Source organism: Mustelus asterias, chromosome 18, assembly GCF_964213995.1.
Source record: "Mustelus asterias chromosome 18, sMusAst1.hap1.1, whole genome shotgun sequence".
In the NCBI taxonomy this organism is placed as follows: Eukaryota; Metazoa; Chordata; class Chondrichthyes; order Carcharhiniformes; family Triakidae; genus Mustelus; species Mustelus asterias.
In genome coordinates this window covers 55,062,000-55,077,158 of record NC_135818.1, presented here as the reverse complement: position 1 = coordinate 55,077,158, position 15,159 = coordinate 55,062,000, and the positions used below count along the sequence as shown (strand labels likewise).

Below are 15,159 nucleotides of genomic sequence, written 5' to 3'. Positions count from 1 at the left end.
CCCCAGACCCCTGAGCAAGATTCCGCACAGTGAATCTAAACAGTAATTTAAATCCAGCCACTTCCACGTATAACCCTCTTTCTGTCCTCTGCCCAACACAGATCACATTTCTAGATTCAAGGAAAAGCCTTAACTTGAACATATTTTTAAAGCAATTCAAATGGTGAGTTACTGATTTTACATACGTGTAATTACTAATGTGAGCATTTGGTAAAATATCAAATGGTTAAGCTACATTTAATGTTTGTTTTGGCTCTTGTTGCACAATCAGTTGGTGATATGCATGAACTATGTTTGCCTGACCTTTGCCCCTCCACTGTCCATAAATCATTTGAAAAAAAACAGAACTGTAGCTATTGTCACTTCAGCTGTTTGCTCATCAGACTCTGAAACATCAGGTGCTGACAATTTTTAACAATTCGTTATTTAAATGTGTGCCACTAACATTTGTTACCCATCACTGGCTAACCGGCAAAGGTGGCTGTTAGCAACTTAGTCTGAGTTCATTTAGCAAGATGTTGTATTAACATTAACAGTCACGGCAGTTATTGGGAATGGAGTGACCTATAGGCCAGACAGGGTAAGGATGGCAGATTTTTTTCCCTAAAGTCTGTTAATCCAACAGCTTCATGGCCATTTCTGCAGATGTCACCTTTTTTATTTCCAGTTTCTACAAACTAAATTCATAGAAAATAGGAGCAGGAGGAGGCTCTTCTAAGATACTCTGCCATTCATTATGATCATGGCAGATCATTCAACTTCCAGCATGATTCCCACCCCCACCCCCATGTCCTTTGGTCCCCTTCACCTCAAGTGCCAAATCTTCAAAATAAAATTAAGTGCTCAGCAGCTGGGAAAGCAGGAGAATTTCATGCCCGTATCTTGGGTGTACTTAGTGGAATGAATCTCAGGCACTCTGTGCGTCACAGTGCCGCAGAGAGATTCATGCCGGTAAGATGAAGGGCCAAGGCCTCATCCTGCTGGAAAGGCTGAAATCAGCATACTGAGTGAGCCACTGCGCATGTGCTGATCTCAGTGGGGAGATTGGTGCATGTGCACTGGACCCTACCTTCACTGGCCTCCTGATCACTGGCCTACCGATTGTTGCCAAGTCCACCCCGTCACAGTTCTTCCCAAAACACCACCAATCGGTTTCACTCCCTTGGCAGTGCCAGGGTGTCTGGTGGGCAGTGCCAGGGTGCCCGGCTGGCACTACCCAAGGGACACTCTACCCACTGCCCCTGACCTCCTGGTCTCTGTCCCCACCAGTGTGGTGAGCAGACCTGGCCCCATTGATGGCACCAGTTGTAAACCCCTCCCGGCGGGGGTGGGTGTGACACTAGACGGCCTGGAGACTACCGTCCTGGGCTCGCTAATCGTGTGGAAATAATGATTTCCATATGGTAATCCGCGCACTGATTTCCAGCACGGGGCTCTTTGCATGGAAAAATAGGCCCTGGGAGACTTGAGATTGGCCACACGCCAGTCACTAGTCCCACTACGGTCCCCCGACTGTTGACCCCCGGCCCACTGCGCTTCTCAAGCTGCCTAGCTGTCTGAGAGAATCCAGCCACAATGTTTTTGCCTCAACTTCTTTCTGTGGTAACGATTTCCATCGGCTGACTATCCTCTGGGTGAAGAAACTTCTCCTCCTCTCTATCCTAAATGGTTTATCCTATATCCTCAGACTGTGACCCGAGTTTCTGGATACCCCATCATTGGGAACATCCTCCTTGCATCTTCCCGACAAGTTTCAATGAGGACCTCCGCCACTGCTTCCCCCCCCACCATTCTTCTGAACTCCAGTGAATACAATCCTAACTGACTCAATCTCTCTTCATACTTCAGTCCTGCCATCCCAGGAATCAGTCTGGTAAACCTTCTCTGCATTCCCTCTAGAGCAAGAGAATTCTAATTCTCAAACTGCTATAATGCAATTTATACTCCTATTCTCTGGATTATACTTGATCAATAATATTACCCTATTGGTATAAACTTGTGGATAAATTCCTAACCCTGGCATTTGAACCATTGGTTCCAACCTTTCTTAGAAGAAGGGGAACACTTGTCTAAGCACCAATCCTTGCTTTTTTAATATTTGAATTTAATGAATGCATTATCTCCAGTGAAGGGTGCTCAATATTTTCCCTCGTTCTTCATTAACCTTTCACATCACTATCAGTTCTGTTACTTGCTTGCAACAGGTAGACAGGGAAAGAATCCCACTACTGCTTTGCCTCTCTTTGCAAGGATACTCTTGATCTTTGCTCCCTCAGGTGATGGGCTTTGAGGGGCCAGATGGGCAGTTTTAACTCTTATGTGTCAGGTAGTGGTTTTACTCTTGGTTAGCTGTTCCAACCAATTGGATCCGGAGCTCAACAGAGCAGGCTTTTTTTATTCATTCATGGGACATGGGCATCGTGGGCTGGCCAGCATTCATTGCCCATCCCTAGTTGCCCTTGAGAAGGTGGTGATGAGCTGCCTTCTTGAATCGTTGCCTTCCACGTGCTGTGGGTTGACCCACAATGCCGTTAGGGAGAGAATTCCGGGATTTTGACCCAGTGACTGTGAAGGAGCGGTGATGTATTTCCAAGTCAGGATAGTGAGTGGCTTGTCGGGGAACTTGCAGGTGGCGGTGTTGCCATGTATCTGCTGCCCTTGTCCTTCCAGATGGGAGTGGTTGTGGGTTTGGAAGCTGCTGTCTAAGGATTTTTGGTGAATTGCTGCAGTGCATCTTGTAGATAGTACACACTGCTGCTACTAAGCATCGGTTGTGAAGGACAAAAGTAAGGAGAAAAACAGAAATGCTAGAAAATCTCAGCAGGTCTGACAGCATCTGTGGCGAGAGAGAGAAAACAAAACTAATGTTTCAAGTCTAGATGATCCTTTGTCAGAGCTGGCGAAGGGTCATCCTGAGTCAACATTAGTTCTATTCACTCTCCACAGATGCTGCCAGACCTGCTGAGATTCTCCAACATTTTCTGTTTTTGTTTCGGATTCCAGCATCCGCAGTATTCTGCTGTGAGGACATCTACTTAAGGCCGTGGAGATATTCTTTTGCTAATTATTAATTAGGTTGCTTGCCTGGAAACTGAACAAAGTGCAATGATATATAATGCTGTCTCTTATTTTGCTGAAGTTTAGTTGCTTAGAATTGTTTTTTTTTAAATGATGTGAAGTTTTATTTTTGCATATTTTGTTAGTTCTCATGAGGAAGTGACTGATATGATCAAGAGAGGGGACCGATCGAAATTCGATGTTGAGGTTTTAAAGCAATTCAAAAAACTAATGCCAGAGAATCATGAGGTAAGTTGACAATGCATCGAATAACCTGCGTGGGTAACCAAGTGGTCAATATTATTTCACCATAACCTCTTTTAATTCATTCTGTGCACAGATCGAAAATATAAAGGCTTACAAAGGAGAAAAGGAAAAATTAGCAAGTGCTGATCACTTCTACCTTCTCCTCCTTGACGTTCCTTGGTATGTATTTGTCATTTGTAAATGTAAGGCCTGTTATGCAGGGGGGGGGTTTTCAGATACAAGTTACATTTGTTAGTTTCTCATCCAACATTATCCATCTGAAAATGTTGTCACCACACCCCATGCTAGTTACTCACCCAACACTATCCATCTGCAAGTGTTGTCACCACACCCGATGCTAGTTACTCATCCGACATTATCCATCTGAAAGTGTTGTCACTGCAACTCATAAATGGAAGTTAATTTTCCCTAATCAGTGTGATGCATTTGATGTAATGGAGCACCTCGTGATTTTTAAATGGGTTTTAACACAATGATGTGTTGTTGTGTTCCAGCAGGCAAGGAACTGGGCAGAAATTGGACTTGAGAAAGGGAAAGAACCTGAGAAAAGTGACAAGAAGAGGAATAGGAGGGGGGAGGGAAGGAATGACTAGAATAAATCAACAAAGAGTGTAGAAATAGATCCAAAATGCAGCGTATATTTTGAATCAAAAACTGAAGGGAATTTTCTCATTCTGCCTGCCACGGGAATACTCGTAGCGGGTGGGGGGTGGTGGGCGGGCCATGCAAAGGTCCGTTGACCTCGGGCGGGATTTTTCGGCTTTGGGCCGAGCGTGGGTGGAAAGTCCTGCCCTGTTAAGTCTAAATTTGTATTAAAAGTACCTACTGGAACCTCTTTCCTTTTCCAACTTGTGCAATGAAGGGGGAAAGGATTTCTGCAGTTTATTTCTAGTGAGCGTACATGCTTGAACATGAAGTGCCTCTTGAGAAGTTTGCTGTCAATAATGAAGGGCAAAAACCTTTCCTCCGTTATTTACATTCCATTAGAATTTTACAAGTGCAGACAGCTTGCTGAAAACTTATAAATGACAATTAATACTTATTCTTTTGATGCAATGGATATATAACCTAGTGGAAAATGTAGACAGAATCGAAACAAGAGATTGCCAATGTTAGATAGCCCTGATGTGCAAAGCTGCTAGAATATTAAACCTGGAAGTTGCACATAAAATTCAAAAGAAATATGTATATTACAATTAACTTGATCAATTATTTTGAATGCCTTATTCTGCATGTATGAATTATTCTTTGGGTCAGAAACATACATTTTATCTGCAGTAGTCATTGTTTCCACCACGTAGCAACTTCAGTTCCTCCTTTTACAGAAAATGCTTAATATACACAAAACCAAACAGTGATAAAGAGTCAAGTAAATATTTATTATATAACGACTGAGAGAAGTGGGATGTACTGTCGTTAGTTTCATCTTAATGAAAATTATTTTGGGAAGGCGTTAATGATACATTCCTCCTCCCATATTCAACAGCAGAAAAGTTTGCAAATTTCTCCAAATCTCTCTCAAATTAGTTTCATCTTGGACTGTATCCAATCTATTTAACTTCCTGAGGAAACATTTTGTATGTTTTTTTGTCCTGATCTCTAGAGGAAGATGAAGCAAAATTCAAATGTTGCTTTCATGTTGTACATTTATGGATCAGTCACCATAAATGGCGTAATATTTCTATGGGTTGAGCAACAGGAAAGCATTGTATTCTTGGCATTTTCTGTGTATTTATTGTTTCGATTCTTAATGAGGCTTTTTTATTTTTTGCTCATGTAGTTTAATCTACGTTTAACTGTTTTATTACTAACATCTAGTACTACCACATTTTTCTGGTCAACTCTTTAGTAGTTTTCAAATCTTTAATGAAATGAGAGGCAAAGGTATCTCCTCGCCTCCCGCTTGCCTGAGGCTTATTAACTTTCTGCAACAGTTCTCTACTTTTACAGTCTCCACTCAATTTTGTTTATTTCTCTGACCCACTCTTCCACAGCTACCAGCTAAGGATTGACTGCATGTTGCTATGTGAGGAGGCTACTGTTACCCTGCAAGTGCTACATCCTAGGGCAGAGCTAATTAAAACTGCTTGTCAAGGTAGGTTCAGTGGTAAATAAAAGTGCTTCTCAGGCTGAAATGTTAAGCTGCAGAGCACCACAAGCATCTGAACAGCATTCTGACTGATCAGAGATCAGAAAGTTAATGCAATCGTGCATCTGAGTCAATGCAGTGTCGTCCAGCATTGACTTCAAGATAGCATCTCAGCTGCTGGTTGTCCATTCATGATGTAGAATCATAGAATCCTGGAGTGCAGAAGGAGGCCACTCGGCCCATCAAGTCTGCACCCACCACAATCCCACCCAGGCCCTACCCCCACAACCCCTATTTAGTCTCCCTGACACTAAGGGGCAATTTAGCATGGCCAATCCACCTAACCCAGACATCTTTGGACTGTGGGAGAAAACCGGAGCACCTGGAGGAAACCTATACAGACACGGGGAAAACGGACAGACTTCAAGTGACCCAAGTTGGGAATCAACCTGGGTCCCTGGCGCTGTGAGGCAGCAGTGCTAACCAGTGTAGGCATATCTTCATCTTCCTCTGTTTCAAGAATGCAAAATAGCTCTTGAATAAAATGTTGTTCTCTTTTAAGTATCACACATTTCTCTTAGATTTTGTTTCCAAGACTGTTATCTGCCTCGTTTTTTTTTTCGTTTAGTAATCATCATCATTCTTTTGATCTAATCATCAGATCTCTTATCAAAAGTAAATGTGTAATAAGATTTTAATGCTATTACATGCACTCTGAAAGGCAGATATGAATGTTTACTGACCAGGTATATGGGCGGCATGGTAGCACAGTGGTTAGCACTGCTGCTTCACAACTCCAGGGTCCTGGGTTCGATTCCCGGCTCGGGTCACTGTCTGTGTGGAGTTTGCACATTCTCCTCGTGTCTGCGTGGGTTTCCTCCGGGTGCTCCGGTTTCCTCCCACAGTCCAAAGATGTGCGGGTTAGGTTGATTGGCCAGGTTAAAAATTGCCCCTTAGAGTCCTGGGATGCATAGGTTAGAGGGATTAGCGGGTAAAATATGTGGGGGTCGGGCCTGGGTGGGATTGTGGTCGGTGCAGACTCGATGGGCCAAATGGCCTCCTTCTGCACTGTAGGGTTTCTATGATTCTATGATTTCTATGTGTTCATAGCTAAATGATTAGCTGGTGTTTGATGATGTATTTTCTTGTAATTGTGCAATGCCCTGCTACGTAACAAGAACTTGCAATTATATAACCTGTTTAACCCAGTGAAACATCGCAAGATGCTGCATGGGATTGCTTTTCAAATACGAGTGGTTTTCAAACAACAGTGATTAGCACTGCTGCCTCTCAGCGTCAGGGACCCGGGTTCAATTCCGGTCTAGGGTCACTGTCTGTGTGGAGCTTGCACGTTCTCCCCGTGTCTGCGTGAGTTTCCTCTGGGAGTTCCTCTGGGAGTTTCCTCCCACACTCCAAAGATGTGCTGGTTAGGTTGACTGACCGTGCTAAATTGCCCCTCAGTGTCAGGGGGACTAGCAGGGTAAATACATGGGGTTACGGGGGATAGGGCCTGGGTGGGATTGTGGTCTGTGCAGGCTCAAAGGACAGAATGGCCTCTTTCTGCACTGTAGAGATTCTATTTATCTATGATACAGCAGGCCAAAAGTTTGTTTTTAGTGAGTTTCTTCAAGGAATAAGGGGGCAAAGAGGCTTATGGAGGAAATTTTGGATCTTAATGCTTCGGCAGCTGAAGACAGAACCACCAGTGAAAATTAGTGATATACGAGAGACTAGAGTAGGTGGAATGCAGAGGCCTTGGAGGATAGAAGGGCTGGAGGAGATGATGGGGATGGAGAGAGTCAAGGCCATTGAGGAATTTGAAAGCAAGGGTAAGAATTTTAAAATCTAGACATTTCCTGACTGGGAGCTGACAAAGGTTAGTGAGCACAAGGCTTAAAAAGAATGGTAAACTCCATAAGAAAACAATATTTTCTCATTATTTTACATTTCTAAAGAAGGATTTGCACAATGGATCATCATTGTGTGACCTGCCAAGATAACCAAGTCCATTATAATCACCAATTTAACATTAGCAGGATGAAATATTTACAACTGTTCTCTGCTTTTGAATAGATCTTCTTTCTGCTTCAAGACTACCCCTGTTCTGTGAGCTAATTCTTAAAATTGGAAATTTCCTGAACTATGTACGTATTCTGTGAACTATATAAAGTCTACCGGTTTACACCGTGTTATCCATGAAAATACTTTGCACCGATTAAACAGAATTAATTATTGGAAATATATAATAAACAGGTTATTAGACTAGACTGTTAAAGATTGTTTCTTTTAATATAAATTTTGCAAAAATTAAATTCTTTTTCCTTGTATACTAATTCCAATAAACCAATAGAAACGCAAATTGGTGTGAAAAACAAAGTGTACAAAATTAGAGAAGATAGCTCCGATAACATGGTACATGACAAAAGTGTTCATCGCATGTGTGTATGTATTTTAACGTGTGCCTTGTTTCTTCTTGACCTTCCACTAGGGCAGTCACACAGGAAATGCAGATGGCTTTAAAATAAATACCCTACTAAAACTAACAGAAACGAAAGCAAACCAATCTCGGATCACATTGCTCCATCACATGATTGAGGTAATATCTGTTGTAATGATACTGGTTATAGAATGTGTCTGTTAAAGAAGTCTTCATAATCTTTTGTATATTAATAGCAAGTCTTTATTAACTATGAGGGTACCGGGAAGGAGCTGTCTCCATGTCCAAATCTTAACACATCACTAGACAACTTACAGACCATAGCTCTGGGTGGTACTGTATTCGATCCTACATCTCTCAGATACTTGTACTACAATGTCTTTCATAATTTTATTTCTATTTTTTATATTGGTTAATATCTGACCTTTTTTAATTTTCAAGGAGATTGAGAAGTCCTATCCAGACCTTCTGAATCTTCCAGATGACCTGGAGAAAATTTCGAAAGCAGGAGGGTAAGAAGACCAGTTGAATTTTTTTAATAGTTCTCTAGTATTAGCACTTGTTTCTTTAAATAACATCTTGGTGGCAATCTGCTTCAGTAAACTTAATTGTAAAGCAATCCCCTTTTCACAGTGCTAAAAGATTGAATTTCAACAACATACAACAGTCTTTGACAAAGGGTCATCTGGATTCGAAATGTCAGCTCTTTTCTCTCCTTACAGATGCTGCCAGACCTGCTGAGATTTTCCAACATTTTCTCTTTTGGTTTCAGATTCCAGCATCCGCAGTAATTTGCTTTTAACATACAACAGTCTCTGTTAGTTCTAATATTAGTCAATTGACTGTTGGTTCTCCGAAACATTGTTATTTGATTTTACATATTTCTGCTAGAAAACTCTTGGTGCTACAACGAATCATAGAAATATACAGCATGGAAACAGGCCCTTTGGCCCAACTCATCCATGCTGACCAGAGTTCTTAAACTGAATTAATCCAATTTGCCTGTGTTTGGTCCATATCCCTCTAAACCTTTCCCATCCATGTACCTGTCCAAATGTCTTTTAAATGTTTGAGAATAACTAAAATACCTCCTTTGGAGAATCCAAAGTGCTGTTTAAAGTGCAACTATTGGGACCTTGGAAGGAGGCCAGAGTTCAAATCTCAATCCCACTGACACTTCCAGCTAGTCCACAAGGGAAATGAGGTTTGCCTGAGTTCTCTAGCTGATTAAGGGAAAATTGGCATCGACAGGTTGCATTTGCCCTGGCATGTCCCCAAAGAGTAGGATCTAAAATGGCTCCTCGAGACACGGGTGGAGTAAGAGAGGACAGAAAGGAAGATCAACTGTGACAAATCAATTGCCAAGCTTGCTATTTTATGCCATGCATCTTTTTTTCCCTTTCTCATATTTCTCACCCTGCATCTTGCTGTGTTAATTCCATACCATTCCACTATTATTTTTGTAACTTGGAGACTATGCTTACTGGCAGCTTGAGTGTGGACTCGCTTCAATCAGATGCAATCAACCTATTGGAAGGTCTCAAGAACATCAGTCGTAAAGTTGGATCATCTATAGATGATGTGAAGTTACAGTTTGAAAAACCTATCCAGGCAAGTAAGACATTAACTGTAAATAATTGAGTATTTAAGCTGCCTGGTGTAAAATTTTAATTTTTAAAAAACTATTATTTCAGGAGCGTCTATCTGTAACGAATGATCTGAAGGAACTTCTGGAAGATATTGAGTCAGAAAGAAAGAAACTGGCTGAGTACTTTTGCGATGACATTAGTAAATTGTCACTGGAGGAGCTATTTCTAACCATTAAAACTTTCAGAGATTCTTTCCTCAAAGGAATGAAGGTAATTCTTCATAGTTTTAGTGCAAGGCATAATGTTTTCTACATTTTATGACCCTGAACTTCCTGGCTGCCCAGCGTCGGATTTGGAGGGGACCCCAAAAATGCACTGGGGAATCCCCCCTCACAAGTTTCCAAGTAAGGGTTTATGTGGCAATTGTGCTGTGCTTGGGAACCATCCATCAAACCAATTAGTCTTTCCCCGCCATCAAACCACCTGTCAAAGGATTCCCTGCCATCCATATCCCATCCACTCACCTTAGATACTTACATTCTCCTGGCCTGTTACCTTCAATGAGAACTTTAAACTCACCTGCTTAATGACAGGAAGTGCTGTTTAAAAAACAAAGAGGCTTGTCCTCCTTTGTTCTGCTTCTCTTCTGCTTCAACGCTGAAACCAGGAACTTGCTTCGCTGCCTGAATCTCACTGGGCCAAAGAGGAAGGTTGAGACAGCTGCTTAAGAATTTTAGCGCAGCAAGTTATGGCCCAATCTGTTGAGGACCTTAATTTCAGGAATAGTAAATTGATCTCTTGCAGTAAACTCTAAAATGGTTAAAACTTGAATACTAATTCAATCTTTTGTAATCTTAAAGAGCATTACTATTTCTTCACCGGGGCAGCACGGTAGCACAGTGGTTAGCACTGCTGCTTCACAGCTCCAGGGACCTGGATTCGATTCCCGGCTTGGGTCACTGTCTGTGTGGAGTTTGCACATTCTCCTTGTGTCTGCGTGGGTTTCCTCCGGGTGCTCCGGTTTCCTCTCACAGTCCAAAGATGTGCGGGTTAGGTTGATTGGCTATGCTAAAAAATTGCCCCTTAGTGTCCTGGGATGCGTAGATTAGAGGGATTAGCGGGTAAAATATGCAGGGATATGGGATTAGGGCCTGGGTGGGATTATGGTCGGTGCAGACTCGATGGGCCGAATGGCCTCTTTCTGTACTTTAGGGTCTCTATGATAGCTGCAACTATAAATAGCAGATGTTTTATGACATCAGCCAGATACTTTATATTCCAAACCATTTTGTTTTAAAAAGAGTACTGCTCCTAATTTTTGTTTTCTTATTTAATCCTCTTTTCCATGATGCCCTCCATTAAAAGTCCTGAAAATTGTCTCTTTTCTACGTTACGGTTGTACAACCACTATGCAATCGTGAGTGGCCATTATTCATGATTGAGCTTTGCATTCTGACAATGAGTTTTTCCACACTACATGGTGCATCATGTTTTGAACTTGATCCTACCTCATCTCAACATGCAAACTTCCAGCAGATGTATCTAGTTAGCAATCCGATACGGACGTTGGCAGGATTTGCTCTGGCTCCCTTCTCAAACCTCAGGCTGAAGAGCCCCAGCTAGATTGAATAGCCTGATGAAGGCCAAGATAGGAATTGGTACCTTTTCTGTTCTATACAACTCATCCATTCATTGCATAAATGTGTTTAACCTTCAAAGGAACATAGTGGGCTTTATGGAAGACTCGGTAAATATTTTATTGAAACTCAACTTTCAAGCTTCTATCTTGGGGTCGCACGGTGGCACAGTGGTTAGCACTGCTGCCTCACAGCTCCAGGGACCCAGGTTCAATTCCTGGCTTGGGTCACTATCTGTCTGGAGTTTGCATGTTCTCCCCATGTCTCCGTGGGTTTCCTTTGGGTGTTCTGGTTTCCTCCCACAGTCCGAAAGACGTGCTGGTTAGGTGCATTGGCCATGCTAAATTCTCCTTCAGTGTACCTAAACAGGCGCCAGAGTGTGGTGACTAGGGAATTTTCACAGTAACATAATTGCAGTGTTAATGTAAGCCTACTTGTGACTAAAATAAACTTTTTTGCATGCATTCAAATATGCTTGTGCAACCGATATTTAAGTGACTAAAGCTATCGTGTTCCCTCCTTCACCCAGTTGAGGACTATTTTTAATTGGACAGCTTACAGGTAGCACTGGGTCTCTCTGTGACACTTGGGCCATCTGGGAACCCCTACAGGGTCCTCTGTGTACTAGCAAGGTCACAAAAGAGGGACAGGCAGCCACAGTAACCCGCTTCCCCTGACCTGCCCAATGGATCGTTCGCACCCTGAATCTAGGTCACTATTTGGGCCTAGCCTCATTGTTTCCATGTTGATGCTGGAAAATGAGTTTCTTTTCTTCCCCCCCGCCCCCCATTCCCCCTCCCCCGTTGTGATTAAAGGAAAATAAACTCCGAAAGGAGCAGATGGCAAAAGCAGAGAAGAGGAAACAAAAGCTTCAAGAAGAAGAAGCTAAAAGACAAAAAGGAGAGAATGGACAAGCTAGTAAGTGTGGTTCATATTGAGATTTTATCTTCCTTGATTTAAAGACTAACTTTGTACTTTTAAAAACATTTTACCATTTATTTCTGACATGGATTGTGTTTGTTCACTAGAGCAGATGTTACGGAACTGCTCATCAAACACCAGCGTTAATGTAAAACACGCCAACATAAAAATAGTGATCCAGACGAATTGCTGATTTAAGCTTCAATACCATGTTGCTGCATCATGTGTCAAGCTTCTCCACTTATTGCTGGCTTTGTTTTGACTCAAGAGCTTATGTCTGGTCTGAAATGTGTGATCATCATTGGAGAAGCCCTAGTAAATTGTGACTGCTTTGTTTTATAGTTCATAAATCACCCATAAAGCAAGAGGAGGGATGTATTATTGATGTTCTTCTGTCAGACATAAGGAAGGGTTTTCAATTGAAGAAGACTGCTAGGAGCAGGTGCGAAACTCTGTCTGCTCCAAAACGTTCTATAACTGAAAAAAGTAAGGGGAAAATATCACTGGGTAAGAGAACATGCCTGCCTGCATCTGACATCCAACTGTAAGCTTGGCTTGCTTTTATTGAAAACGGCATTATTCCCACACTAACCTAATTGTCACTTCAGCATATTTCTTGGTAGATGCAGGTACTGGCGACCTGTTATTTTCAATTCTTGCAAAGAAAGAACAGCCTTGCATAACCTGAAAGGATTTTAAACTTAATTCCATACTGCTTGATGCTTAATATGCCACAGTGCATGTGCTTTCACATTGCTTGCTGAAATAGGCGGACCCATCTACTGAAAAATAAATACAGGCTTTGTGGAAGCTTGAATTTGGATACCTCTACAAATCCGTCAAGTCGTTTTTTGACCAGTACAAAGATTACATGATAACTTAAAAATGTTTTGAATACATTTGCCTTAATCCAGGACTTCTCTTGTTTCAAGGACTGGTTGATTTGTGTTTTTTGGCTTTGTTTGAAAGCTGTGTCCAATGGAAAATTGACTTTTTATTTTCAAACGAGAGAAATGTGACCCTTCACAATTGGGGATTTGCTGCCATTCATTTTGAGATATGAAGCAAAAACGACAGTTCACCTTTACCTACAGGCCTGGGGAGCTTGTCTTATTCCACGTCTGAAAACTGATTGAAATTACTTGCCATAATGGCAGATTTATTTTTTGCGAGATTTACAATTGTTGGCAGTGGGATTGCTATCTTATTTTATGTTTTTGATTGACCAATGAATTCAAAGTAGGCTAAAGTGGAAAGACTTTAAACACCTCGCAAAATTCAAAATGGTGCTCTAGGGTAAGGTATCAAATCGGGGGGATGGGGTGCCAAAATTCTAATCTGGCTCAGGATAAGACTGGAAAAAAAATGCATATAATGTTTGTGTGTGTCATTTTCTTGTGTGTAATGTACGAATCCCTATGATGTGGTTACGCTAAACCAATTCAGTCTGGTGTGGGGTTTCACTATATAATGACAATATATTACTGCAAAGCCAGTTTTATCATTTTGGCTCATACATTCGTACATGTGCCCTCAAATCTAATTTCCAGTCTATTAATTTTTTGCAAAAATAATCCACTGAAGTTTAGCTAAGTTTTTTTTTGTTTGAACTTTATCTATTCATGTTTTCAGTGTAGTTTTGATGTATGTGATCTATCTAGTAAGTTTAGAGGAAATTTTAGTTGCATAACCTTTGCATCTTTAGCAACCTGCTATATATTAACTCCTCTTCCTGCTATGTTGATCTAACATTGTGTTATATTACATGTAGTATCATGCATTTTCATTTCTAATTAAAGAAAACTTTTGGAAAGATATTTCCATAACTGATCAAGCCATGTCTTTGCGATTTCAGTAAAATTAAATATATTTTTATGTATTGGTGACTGTTGTGGTGATAGATCTTTTATTTTTTAAATGGGCTTGGGGAGGTGGGAGTGGACACACCAAGGTAATTCTCAACATTTGAACTAGTCAAAGCACCTCTATCAACGATGGCGCAAACTCTGGCATTCATAGATGCACAATATTTTATTTATATGTATTTACAGACCAAAGTGCCCCTTCTGCAGAAGACAAAGAAAAAGCAATGGCTCCTCAAGATACAACTGTGTCAAAAACTTCAGATGATATTTCTGTTCCCGTGACGGAGGCAGTCACCCAGCAAGCACCTGCCGAAGAGGTGCCTACTCAGAATGATGCAGTGCAGAATACCACACGCCAGTTGTCTGTTGAAGTCATGTCCAACCGTGAAACCAATGCATCTGAAGTGGTACCAGTTCATAAGGATATGACTGACAAAAATCCTGCCCTCTCAACAAGTGAAGTAAATAAAGAAAATATTTGCAAAGGAAGTCCCAAATCTAATTCTGAAATATTATTTGCAGAAGATGAACAGATATCCAGCCCTGCCATAAATGCATCTGAAGCGGTTTCAGTTCATGAGGATGTGGTTGACCTCCCCACAACTGAAGTAAATAAAGAAAATATTTGCAACGAGCGTCCTAAATCTAACTCTGAAATGTTACTTGCAAAACACCATGAACAGTTGAAACAATATCACAATGAAGATAATAATACAATGGACAGGGAAGAAGACAAACTTTCTCATAACACTACTGTAGATGGGAATTTACCCAAAGCTGTTAATGATATAAACTCCCAAAATAAAGATGATGTCACGCACGTTGACCCTACACTTACTGTGCTTGCGTCAGAAGCAAGCACGGACACTGAAATGACAATATCCCAAAATGTGGACCAAACCATTCCTGATACAAATGTCACACATCCTAAACCAAACCATGAGCACACTGGCAGTATATCATCTTCCACAAGATCAAAAACTCGTCCTCATAGATCTGCCTCATGCACATCTTCAACAAAATCATCTGCCAGGAAATCAATAGATGAAAAAAGTCAAAAAATCAGAGGTAATTGTTTTCCATTTTTTCCAAGCACTCGCTCCATCACTAACACCTGAACATGTTACACTTTTATAAAAATATATATGAAATGTGAAAAAGCCAAATTCCAGTTAAAATGTGAAAGTATAAATCCTGTTTGTAAAGCTACATTATCTCTCCAGAATGACCTAGTTTGAACAATTCCCTACAATCCAAAGAGTTGGTGGACAATGCTGTTGTCTTGTTATCCCTGGGG

General features: G+C 41.2%; 1 protein-coding gene across 3 annotated transcripts in view; it reads left to right on the top strand.

Annotated features, from left to right (window-relative positions):
• The window catches only part of LOC144507167 (inverted formin-2-like), an 84,478-nt gene that overhangs the window by 60,670 nt on the left and 8,649 nt on the right, over positions 1-15,159 (top strand). For 2 of the 3 annotated variants that reach the window (XM_078233996.1, XM_078233997.1), the window contains exons 10-21: positions 102-163; positions 3,204-3,306; positions 3,398-3,483; positions 5,319-5,419; positions 7,487-7,557; positions 7,902-8,009; positions 8,292-8,362; positions 9,341-9,461; positions 9,545-9,709; positions 11,892-11,994; positions 12,340-12,504; positions 14,049-14,930. In XM_078233996.1, the coding sequence (XP_078090122.1) occupies positions 102-163; positions 3,204-3,306; positions 3,398-3,483; positions 5,319-5,419; positions 7,487-7,557; positions 7,902-8,009; positions 8,292-8,362; positions 9,341-9,461; positions 9,545-9,709; positions 11,892-11,994; positions 12,340-12,504; positions 14,049-14,930 (2,038 nt within the window). The remainder of the gene's footprint in view (positions 1-101; positions 164-3,203; positions 3,307-3,397; positions 3,484-5,318; positions 5,420-7,486; positions 7,558-7,901; positions 8,010-8,291; positions 8,363-9,340; positions 9,462-9,544; positions 9,710-11,891; positions 11,995-12,339; positions 12,505-14,048; positions 14,931-15,159) is intronic. The other variant, XM_078233998.1, reaches the window with a different exon arrangement.